The sequence below is a fragment of the Xyrauchen texanus genome, chromosome 39 (genome assembly GCF_025860055.1).
Source record: "Xyrauchen texanus isolate HMW12.3.18 chromosome 39, RBS_HiC_50CHRs, whole genome shotgun sequence".
NCBI classification, from domain to species: domain Eukaryota; kingdom Metazoa; phylum Chordata; class Actinopteri; order Cypriniformes; family Catostomidae; genus Xyrauchen; species Xyrauchen texanus.
In genome coordinates this window covers 27,463,900-27,476,026 of record NC_068314.1, presented here as the reverse complement: position 1 = coordinate 27,476,026, position 12,127 = coordinate 27,463,900, and the positions used below count along the sequence as shown (strand labels likewise).

At 37.6% G+C, this 12,127-nt stretch overlaps 1 protein-coding gene across 5 annotated transcripts in view; it reads right to left on the bottom strand.

The window, feature by feature from the left end:
- LOC127632466 (protein kinase C-binding protein 1-like) overlaps positions 1-12,127 on the bottom strand; it is a 69,843-nt gene that overhangs the window by 7,922 nt on the left and 49,794 nt on the right. For all 5 annotated transcript variants that reach the window (XM_052111047.1, XM_052111044.1, XM_052111045.1 and 2 more), the window contains 13 exons: positions 10,426-10,518; positions 10,229-10,316; positions 10,087-10,142; positions 9,917-9,994; positions 9,693-9,808; positions 8,090-8,586; positions 7,759-7,896; positions 7,231-7,404; positions 2,637-3,203; positions 845-1,318; positions 467-666; positions 209-289; positions 33-111 (listed from right to left, as the gene is read on the bottom strand). In XM_052111047.1, coding sequence (XP_051967007.1) covers positions 33-111; positions 209-289; positions 467-666; positions 845-1,318; positions 2,637-3,203; positions 7,231-7,404; positions 7,759-7,896; positions 8,090-8,586; positions 9,693-9,808; positions 9,917-9,994; positions 10,087-10,142; positions 10,229-10,316; positions 10,426-10,518 — 2,641 coding nt within the window. The remainder of the gene's footprint in view (positions 1-32; positions 112-208; positions 290-466; positions 667-844; positions 1,319-2,636; positions 3,204-7,230; positions 7,405-7,758; positions 7,897-8,089; positions 8,587-9,692; positions 9,809-9,916; positions 9,995-10,086; positions 10,143-10,228; positions 10,317-10,425; positions 10,519-12,127) is intronic.

Below are 12,127 nucleotides of genomic sequence, written 5' to 3'. Positions count from 1 at the left end.
CCAATAAATATAATTATTAACAGATGAGGTACCTAAATTGTGCTTCATCTCTGATAACTCCTGTTGATGTAGCCACTGCAATTTTTCAATTTCAATTCGCAACCGTCTAATCTGTAACAAGATAAAAAGGTTATTTAATTCAGTTTCTCAGGTTGCTTTAATAATTCACTAACAATGCACTGCTCTTCTCCAGATTTCAAATACAAACCTCAGCTATTGTGTTTCCTGATGTGCTCTTGGAAAGATCATCATATATCTCAGTCATCGTCCCTTTAATTGTATCCATGATCTAATGAATTGAAAAACACAATCACAAAATCATCACTTGTTTTCATCAAAAGAAGTTGTTTGCATCATTGAATGCCCATTAAGTTGACCCCCACTCCTTTCAGCAAAATTTACAATCAAATCCACTTCTTTAAATATATGTCTGTGTCATGTTGACACATTGAGTAAGCCATCTCACTTTGTTAGTGTACTTCGCTATGTCAGCCGCTACATCTGCAGATGTGGTAGGGATCTGAAGGTCTCCAGCTGTGGAAGTTGATGATGATGAGGAAGAGCTGACTGTAGCTCCTGCCATCATGGTGGCGGACACAGGTGTGCTGGTGACCAGGGTGACTGCAGAGGTGGAGGTGCTGTGTGGAGAGTCTTTCTGCTGCACAGCTGGATATACAAACACATCATAATAAACATTAAAAACATCCACCCAAGCATCTGTTTTTTAGGTTTGAAATTTGTAGTCTTTTCATACTTCATTGGGGTCATTGAAGTTTAACTGACTTCTAAATCAAACCTCGTATATACGGTTGGAATTAGTCAGCCAGTTGAATCCATTGCGTACCTTTCACAGCTTGTCGTGTTTGGTATCTGGTGCTGGATGAAGGTTGATGTCCCGGCGATGATGAAGAGACCTGCGCTTGCTGCTGCGGCTGCTGGCTATGCTGCACCTGTGTTAACACTTGCGCCTGTGTGGCTGGCTGCGTTTGGCCCTGCTGCTGCCTTTGCACCTTCTGCATGTGCCATTTTTGAGAGGACGTCTGAAACTTGGTGGTGGGGTTCCACACAATGGCCCTTTGCACTACAGGGACAGTCTCTCTGGGCAGTAGGGGGCGCTGTTTCTTTACAGTGCTGATGGGGACGGGTGAGGAGCTATGGGTGGTGGAGGGAGCGGTGCTAGTTGGAGCTGCCGTAAGGGGTACTATGTTAAGCGGGATGGCCATGGGAGACTGAGATGGGTCTTTAATACTTTGGCTGGAGGAAAGAACTGCAGAGTTCTGTGGCTGAGTGAGAGCGCTTGAAATTGGAGTGGTTTTACCTGCAGCCAAAGAAAAACGTTACAGTAATGAAACACCTAAACCAGACTAAAACTGTATCCTAACAAGTCATAACACTAATGATGAGTTATAAATCACCATGCTGGGTAGCCCTGGCCACAGTGAAATCTCAATGGCGCAAAACCCAGCTTCACACAGCTGTATTTTAATGCAATATGTTCTGATTGGCAATTAAATCACCTAGCCCAGTATTTCACTTTCAGTGTGGACATAAAAATTACTTTAAGCTGGAATTTGCATGTAGTTGGGACACTAGTAAGTTACAAGTTAATTACCACAAAAGGTCATTTAAAAAAAAAAATGTTTGTTTTTTTTAAAGAAAAAAAATCAAGGTTGCAGTGAGGCACTTACAATGGAAGTGAATCTGGACAATGTTTTGAGGGTTTAAAAGGCAGAAATGTGAAGCTTATACATTTATTAAAGCACTTACATTAATTTATCTGTTAATACTCATTACTATTTGAGCTGTAAAGTTGTTTAAATTGTCATTTTTACTGTCTTCTTAAGGTTTGTTGGCATTACATCATCATGGCACAGAACTCGTAAAGTTGTAAAATTGGCTTTAACTTTACAAAGAAAAGGTTTGTAAGTGATTTGATCACGTGCACACGCATATTTTATTATGTCTTGTGGCTATACTTTTGAAAAAGTGAGTATTTTAACATTTAAAAATTGGCCTCATTCACTTCCATTGTAAGTGCCTCACTGTCAACCCAGATTTGAGCTTTTTTAAAAGAAAAGGACGGGCAAGTCAAAATGATTTTTTGTGGTAATCAGTATTATGCCACAAATGCTGTCGATTGAGCTTAACTTGTACTGAACCCGGAATATTTACAATCCTTATAAGTTACACGTTCTCCAACTAACAAGTTTTGCCTTCTCTGCTAGAGGTTTACTGCTTCCATGCAACTTGTTTGGCAACTTTCTTTTAAAGAGATTGGATTCTTTATTTCATAAATTAAGCCAGAATTGTGTAAATGTAACTTTAAAAGTAAAAAGGTTAAGGGAATAGTTCACCCAATAAAGAAAATTCTATCATTATTTACTCACCCATGTCATCCCAAACCCATATGACTTACTTCTGTGAAACCTAAAAGGAGATTTTGGCAGTATGTTAAGTGACTGAAAACCTCAGTCCCCCTTGACTTTCACTGTAACTTCTGTTCCACAGAAGAGAGAAAGTCATGAGGGTTTGGAAGTTAATGATGACATAATTAAAAAAATTTTGGTGAACTATTCCTTAAAAGGTGACATTTACTACTTTATTGTCAATACACTAATTAAAAATGGAAATTTCACCCTCAGGTTTGGAGGCTGTGGGCTCTTTGAGGGCGGTGACAGCAGCTGCATCTTTCCTGTTCCTCTTCATCTTCTTGCCCGCATGCTCTTCTCCCAGATCAATAACCAGCTCCCTCTCAGAGTCTGAGTCCATGTCCACATCCACAGGTGCCGGCTGCCTGGCCTCCTCTGAACACTTGGGTTTATCTCTAGGGTCCGGGGATGCGGGAGCTGCCTTCATTTTCTCTGGAGGTTCTTTCTCCAAGTCCATGCCTGGTTTCCTTTTAGCTATAGGATCGGTGGGGCTTGATTTATGGGTGGTTTCTCCTTTAGTTGCCACGTTGGCATTTGCAGTCGATTTTGTGCTTTTATCTTTGTCCGCACTAGAAGCCACTGATAGTTTTGCCTTTTTCTTTGGTGGCTCTTTAGTGTTTTTATCTTCAGCTGTGTTTTTGTCATCTTGGCCAGTCTTAGATTTCTGTTCGTCATCACTTCCGTATTCACTGTCGCTGGAGTCAGTCTTGTCGGATTCCTCAGAGTCACTGTGCTCAACACCTTTATACACATCCTCAGATATTTCATCTATACCTGTGAGACAAGAAAATAATAATAAAATGGACATTTAGAGTGAATAATTCTTCATAAGTGAAACGTTTTTGTATGGACTGGGAGAGTTAATACATTAATTTCTGCTATTAAGAGTTGACCGTTGAACTTTTTAAAATACCGTAAATAAATGCAATTAATGCAGTATCCATTTTTTTCACTTACTGAAACTTCACTAAAGCTTTTCTCCACTTCCTGTGGCTAAAATTGGAGGTACACGCTTGACTCGCCGCACAATCTAGCACAGAAACTGTTCGTGTAGAGCAGCACATGCTTCTTCATTAAACACGATGCACGTCCTGGCCATAATAAACACAGGAGAATATTTACTGCATGGTGAAAGGAGACTTCACCCACAGTCTGGTCCACTGGCGCATGGCGAGCAAAGCTAAGTGGGCATTTTTTAATTGATTCCAATTAGAATCAACCCCACGAGCGTTTTGTATTTTTTGTATTTTTTGTATTTTAACCATAGTGAATGTGGTGATGTGCTGAATTATGCACTGTAAGAAATTATTTTTGGTTTAACTTAAAGTAAGTAACCTGGTTGCCTTAAAATTGAGATCATTTAAAATAAAATTTGATAGTAAAATAAAATAATAATTTGAATAAAAAGGTATAGTAAATAACAATTAGTGGAATTATTATTATTATTTACATTATATCAGTGCATTGCCAGTGTGCCATTTGTTTACTCAATTAAAAAACAAATTCTTATGTTATCTGAACACACCAGTGAATCTAAGTTGATTTGGCAAAAAATATCAAGTGAACAAATCATGGAAATAATTAGTATGGTCTGGTGCATCATGCTCTATTGAATACTGTAGACTTTGTCTCAGTGAAATTCAAATACAGAGGTAAAGTTGATCATTTTTAATGGTCTAATAATAATTATTATTTTTATCATAATAATATTTTACCATACTCTTTGCATATCTCATATGGACCTGTTTTTCTTAATTGCTACCTTTTAATTTGATCAAGTCTTATGCATTATGGTGCTTCGTTTCAGTTGCTTGTTTCCCTGCAAGGTGTGATGTAATTTATGCTGTAATGTACTGACTAACTGTACATATCTTTGCAGATTTTTTATTATACATTTCAATTTATTTTTCCATGTTACTGTCATATTCTTCTTTTGAAATTTATTTCAAGTATATTTTAAAACAACAAATGAGCAAATATGTGAAAAGGTGCTTCCCTTAGTGTAATATTACACTGATCACACTGAGAGTTTAACACACTGATTGATTTTACACTCCAATACAAAGATACAATTATTGATTTTATTTGATCATCTGCAGGGATTAATTTGACTAATTTGCACCAGTATGTTATAGTTTGTGCGGTCTGTGCAGGAATACCCACATTATGAAGGTCAAACTTTCAATACAATCCCGCACCGAATTCAGAACCGGTTATAAAATATATAACAATATAATTTTATAACAAAAATAGCTAGCATGTGCCTTACTTTGAAGGTTATAACAATGATGATATTTCTCTTCAATTGCCTGGTCCAGTTCTTAATAGTAGGGATGGGTGGATCGATCCTGAAGTATAGATACTTCCGATACTGGTGTTGTATCAAAAATATAACACAAAAATACAGATTCTAACCATTTCTTTTAAATTAGGGATATTATCATTTGGATCAGTGATGATAGAAAACGAGAGAACCAGCTTCTGGAGTAAATTCACACTAAAATAACAACATATCTAAAGGTGACATTTCTTATTATGAGTTTATGGCTAATTGATATTAATAAATGATTAAATAAAATAGTTAACCGTGGTTTTACTAAAGTAATATTGTAGTAACCATGATTTTTTTTCTTCCCAATTTTGGGCTGAAACCACGGTTTTACTACAGTAATATTGTAGTAGTACCCATTGTTAATTGTGTGGTAACTATGGTTTAACTAAATACTATGGTTAAACTATAGTTACTGTAGTGAAACCATGGTGAATTTCTGTAAGGATAAACAAAACAGAAGTCTAATAATTTTCTGTTTAGGCTCACAAATGAAAAATAAATCAAATAAGTAAATAATGACGAATTATGACAAAAAATAATATTTGAAATTACCCAAGAAATCACATAAAGTAAATAAAAATCAATTTAATAGACGTATCGGTAATGGTATCGACAATATTGGATCGGTATCGGATCTAAAAGAATATAAGTGGTATCTCCCATCTCTACTTAATAGCAAAACTGGCCCGACCAAATAATCAGTGAAGAAAGATGAATGAATTGAAGCTGCTATAGCGAGCAGCCCCCTCTGTTGGTGAAAATAAACAACACACGGTAGGCTTTGCTGCTTGGGCTAAGTTTTTGTCATGTAAAATTTCACTATGCGGGCTGTTTTGAAAGCTCGGGAAAAATGGGAAAATTTCCGAGGACAGCTCCAGTTGGGGACAGACCACTGATATGTCAGGTCGCATTGTATTGGAATTAATGGAAAAGGTCTGCTCAGATTCGCTTACCACGCGGTAACCAGTGAACCAGTGTCAAAACCGATACCGCGTGAGAGACCCAGCGTGTGCGCAATAGAGACTGAATGGTACCAAGAGAAAATAATAGTTTAAAATAATAGTTATATAAACTTCAGCAAATGATACGTCAGCATTCAAATTGTTTTATATCTACTGTACATATATAGTGTCTAATGATGCATTGGCAATATACACTTACTGTAAGCTTTATTGGCAAGATAAAACTTGATATGAACTGAATCTGCCCATTTGATCCTTTTTAAAAAAGTCCACTTGAAAACGGCAGAAGATTTTGCCCAACTTTTAATTACAGCATGTCCAGGGGGCCTGGGTAGCGCTGCGTATACTGACGCTGACTACCACACCTGGAGTCGCGAATTCGAATCCAGGGCATGCTGAGTGACTCCAGTCAGGTCTCCTAAGCAGCCAAATTGGCCCAGTTGCTAGGGAGGGTAAAGTCACATGGGGACCTCCACGTGGTCGCTATAATGTGTGGTTATTGCTCTCACTGGGGCATGTGGCGAGTTATGCATGGATGCCGCGGAGAATAGCATGAAGCCTCCACACGCGTTACGTCTCCACGATAACACACTCAACAAGCCAACGCAGAGGCAACTAAGATTCATCCTCCGCCACCCGGATTGAAGTGAGTCACTATGCCACCACAGGGACTTAGAGCACATTAGGAATTGGGCATTCCAAATTGGGAAGAAAAAGGGGAGGAAAATAAATTACAGCATGTCCACTGATTTTATGACAAAAATGTCAAATATGGCTAATTAGCTTAGCCGTGAAAATTGTACATTTTAACATGTAATGTACATATTTAAATCATTAAAAGAAATGAGAACTAACTAGTTTCTTACAAGTTCTTTGAGACAAAGTATAAATTAAATATATTTATGATTACATTCATGTTTGTTTAATTTACCATGCACCTTGAATTAATTGCAATTAATTACAGAATACTGTGATTCATTAGTTTACATTTATGAATTGATTCACAGTCCTAATTTTTATCAAATAAAACAAAGATGTTTTCTTATTTATCATGCAAAAGCATTCATTTTTGGTTACCGATGACACTAAAGAAATGCACTATTTGCAATCAGTTATGCTTAATTTATTCCAGGGGTAAAATTTCCCAATAACATGGGAGTTAACATGGCAGCCTCCAAGAGGTGTCCTGCTCCATACAAAACAGCTTTTGTTAGACAACTGATATGAATGGAGTCTACATTACATATATCTACATATTTATCAAAAGTATTAATTTTCCTAATGTTAAAAAGTTTTTCATGCCCAAAAAATAAAGAGGAACATTTTGAGAAGCATTAGGTGCCTTTACATATAACAATATCAGAGATTTTTTAGGTTCTATAGGTGATGTGTATGAAACATGGAGAGCTGTTGCAATTTTACATAACTTTTTATGGTGTGAACTTGGCTATTGTGTTTTAGGTGGCTTTGGTTTCCATAACCTTGACAGATTTCAATCTAAACTCACCTAGTTGTGCTTTGCAGCTCTCTATGGTTTTGTCCAGTTTAAGTTGGAAACGGCTCCTTATCTGTCTCTTAGGGGATGTGAGGGAAGGCTGAGCTCCCTGCTGCTGCTGCTGCTGTTGTTGTTGCTGGACACTTTCACTCAGCTCCTTCAGGTCCATCTCTGCTTTACTACGATCTAAGAGAGAACACACTCTCTCACTACTCAATTATGAGGATATCTAAAGGCATACAGCTATTTTTATTTCACTGCAGCCCTTATTTGATGTAGAGAATATCTTGGATAAATAAGATATAATGTGCTGTCAACGCAAACAACAGCACAATAGATCTTAGTCGGAGTTCATGGGTTGTATAAATTAGAAGTGACCTAGAACCTTAAGACAGTACGATGTATTTAATGGACTGTATTTCCATCCCTCACAGCCTTATGTTTGTTTGCTTCTAATTCAGTATGGAGTCTACTCTGACTAAGGTAAATGAAATGAAGCATGACTTTAAATGTAGAAATGCAGAGGTGAAGGATGTTTACCAAGGTTGAGATTGAGGATGCTACCAGTGGTGGGGGTCTTCTCTTGTTTAACAGGGGTGCTGGGAGCTGGTGAATGGAATGGTTTAGGGCTCTCTAAGGTGTTGCCGGTAAGACCTGCTCTAGGAGGGGCAGGCGATGCTGTAAGGGTGGAAATGAGTTTTAACAATGCTTACTACTTTTTCATACTATTTATTCCATGTTGCTTCAGTTTGATATTCTCTATTATCAAAGCTTTTTTGAATATGTTTGTCAAGTAGCACTGTCGACATATGCAAAGTAGAAAACAAACCAGAGAGATTTTGACATGTTTTAAGTGTTTTATATAGCCTACCAGTGCAGTCCAATGACTCCTCTCCGGTGCTATAATGTGCCAGGGCTGCTCTAGTATGGCTTTTCTCTGGAGTCTCTTGTTCGCCATCAGATCCTGTATGTGCAGAGGAGTTAGTGCTCATTGGTGAACGAGGCATGTCTGTTAATGAGATTCGACTTCCGGTCACGACCCCTCCACTCCCACTGGACACCATGCTCTTGCCTACGAGCAGTTTAGGAGATGCCGTTATATCAAAGCTGAACTTGATCTTTTCGTTTTTTTCAGGTTTAACAAAGCCAGAGCCAGGGTTTGCTGGGTCCAGGAGCATCTGAAACTGGTTGTCTGGTGAATAAGGAGTGCGGAAGGGAGCATAATTGAAGACTCCAAATTTTTTGTGGATGTTTTCTACATACACTTCCATCTCCTGCATGGCACTGTTGAAGATGCTCTTAGTCTTCTTTACAGAGAAGGGTATCTCTTTGGACATGAGGTAGCAGTTGTTAATAGGAACCCAGGCCCTGGGGGGGTGGGGGGGGGGGGGGGCAGAATAAAAATAAAACAAAACAGAAAAGTAATAAAAAGAACAGACAAAGCTACACTGTGAAAAGTGGTAACCTGCAATAGCTACTTTAATGATCTATTTCTATTTCTCCTTGATCTAACACATAAAAACGACTTTTGTTGGTGTAACCTAAATTAGTCAGGTTGATATTAAAGGAATAGTTCACCAAAAGATATTAAGATATTAAGTAATTATACTATACTATATCTCATCCTTTACTCACCCTTATGCCATCTCAAACTCGTATGACGATATTTTAAAAGAGATGCGATGTGTCCATTCAATGCAAGTCAGTGGGTCCAACAATTTCAAGCTCCAAAAAGGACATAAAGGCAACACAAAGGTAATCCAAACACCAATGTTAGAAGTTACATTTTAGCCTTTTTCTCACCCAAAACCACCCGTTTCACTTCAGAAGACATGGATTAAACCACTCAAGTAACGGTTATGCAGCCTTTATGTCCTTTTTTGGAGCTAGACAGTGTTGAATCCCATTGACTTGCTTTGTATGGACAAACAGACATCATATATATTATACAACATATTTTTGTTTGTGTTCCACAGAAGTATGTTTTTCAAACAATTATCAATTTTGGGTGAACTATTCCTTTAAATGAAACTTTTGACTTAAATTAAACTGCATAATTACATTTTTTTAGGTTACCTGACAAATCATTTTTACAATGTATGTGCTTACGTACTTTCTGTTTTTCTTAATCATCTTTCATCAAAAGACAACTGACAACTCTGTCCTTACGGTCAGAGTAATGCTGCACAAAGCGACAAAATCACAGTTAATCAGAGCATATAAACTGTACAAGATGTTTTGTCAGGTCCAAACAAATTTCTTCATGTGGTAACATCTAAATTATTTGGTAGTAATTTTTGAAGGGTTGATTAAGAAAAAATAACACCTTAAGGTAAAAACTACATGTAACCACTTTTTAATGTGTCTAATATATACAGTTATGAGAAGCAGGATTTTGGACCAATGAGATTACACTTGCTTCTGAGCATGACGCAATAAAAATAGAAACCAAGTTATGTTCCACGGTTCCTTACCTGTCATGCTGCCCAAAGAATCGAGCATCTACTTGTCCATCTTTATCTCGAAGAGCTTTGGCAGGCCAGAATGGGAATCCTTTCAGCTTGGCCCATACCAGAGGGTGGGGGTTACTCTGATGCACACAAATTTTTCATGAAAAGATGGTTAACTCACATTGGTTACTATGTGAGGAAAGAATTTCTAAAAAGCTCCATGATTTTGGCTAGTGTAAGGTACTCACACATGGTTCACAAAACCAGTTGTCCCTTTTCTGGCATGCAGAAAGATAGCACTCTGGACAGACTTCAATCTCATTCATCTGTAAGTTAAATGGTGTTTAAAAACCGGCACCAAACATAGTTCATGCTTATGTAGCTTATAGCTCTTTATAATACTGTACCTTGTACATACCTCATGTTCGCAGATTTTTATGATAACTTTAGCCGTTGCGGTGAGTTTATGGTTGCCTGAGAGAAGAACAGATGCAAAGAGATATTTAAAAAACAACTCATCAGAAACTCATTTGATAAAACTGGAATCATTTACAACCAACCTCCATTATAAATGATACAGTTGTGCAAAATCCACTTCACATCAGCCAGGAAAGCCTCTGTGGAGCCGTACATTTTCTTTTTAATATTCTAAATAGGAACAAAAAGTGAACACACTAATGATACACTTTCATAAGATGCCAGGAATGCCTGTGAACTAAGAATTTAGATTTTTCAACATCATATGCTTCACTCTCACCTTTTCTAAAGTGCAGAGGTCCATCGGATGAAATATATATTCTGCATAATCTGGATGCTGTTCCAATGACACTGGCTTCTGAAAGGGCTCCGTCTAAAGAGAAGAGACATAAAGAGACATTTTACAACTTGGAAACATAACTTAAGGGACAATAATGCACTCAAAAACACTGAGCAGACCAAGTACAACGCTTGGACTACAAGCTGTGTCCAGTACTACTGTATTACTACTATAATAGGACCCACTCCAAACATGTTAGAAGAGTAGGGGACATAAGAGGTGTGGGAATATAGCAAGGTGTTTTCTGCTGGGTGATTTTTTTTTTTAACCAATTAAAAGCCTTTTTCCATAAAGCAGTGGCTTGGGGATGTTGAGAAGATGAATGAGGTTGGTCCTGTTAAGAAAGCACAACTGCCCCATGATCTGATGCTCATGATCTGTGCCTCTCTCTGACTGTTTTCACACTTGTTCGAAAGTTTGGTTGGTGATACGAGTTCGGTTCCAACCACCTTGCCCTGCAGGTCTCTTTTCACATTGTTGTATTAGGGTTCAAAGTGGTATGTTTGCTTATGTATTAACTTAAAGGAATAATTCACCAAAAAATGAAATTTATTTTTATAATTTACTCACCCTTGTGCCGTCCCGGATGTGTATGACTTTCTTCTGCAGAACAAAAACAAAGATTTTTAGAAGTGTATTTCAGCTCTGTAGGTCTATACAAAGCAAGTGAATGGGTGCCAAAATGTTTTAGCTCCAAAATCCTCATAAGGCAACATAAAAGTAATCCAGATGACTCTGGTGGTTAAATCCATGTTTCTGAAGCTACATGATAGGTTTGGGTGAGAAACAGGTCAATATTTATGTCCTTTTTTACTATAAATTCTCCTCCCACCCGAGTCAATCTCCACATTAACTTTCACATTCTCTTTCTTCAGTTTTTGGTGACTGACATTATTTGTGCATAACGCCCCCTACTGGGCAGGGAGGAGAATTTATGATAAAAAAATTACTTAAATATTGATCTCTTTCTAACCCACACCTATCATATCATGTCTGAACACATGGATTTAACCACTGGAGTCATATGGTTTAATTTTATTCTCACTTTATGTGAATTTTAGAGCTTCAAAATGTTGTCACCCTTTCACTTGTACTGCATGGACCAACAGAGCTAAGATATTAACAAAAAACAAAAAAAATTTAATTTGTGTTCTGCAGAAGAAAGAAAGTCATACACATCTTGGATGGCTTGAGGGTTGAGACTTTTCATTTTTGGGTGAACTTTCCCTTTAAGCAAGAACCACCGTGGGTACTAGCAGTAACTGTTTACCACTGTACCTAGGTAACAACAACTTACTCTTTCTATTAACCACCAAATCAGAAATGCATGACACTACTAGTGTGACCAGTAGCATGCAAAGATGCACATTATACATCATCTGAATTGCTAAATTACTTTCATCCTAATTGATAACCGTACAGCTCCATACAGCATATTATCTTCAAAGCAATTATTTTGCACAAACCAACTCAAGTCTCAGGTCTGCACCAAAAGCTCTCATGTGAAAGCTCGTCCCACTGAGAAATTCATGACACTTTCATGTGTGCAGAATGTGTCTATGGTTGTTCTATGAAGAAAGGGGCTTAAAAGCAAGAATCAAATTTCCTTTGGTGGTCTGTAATGATGAAAATGGAGAAGTTC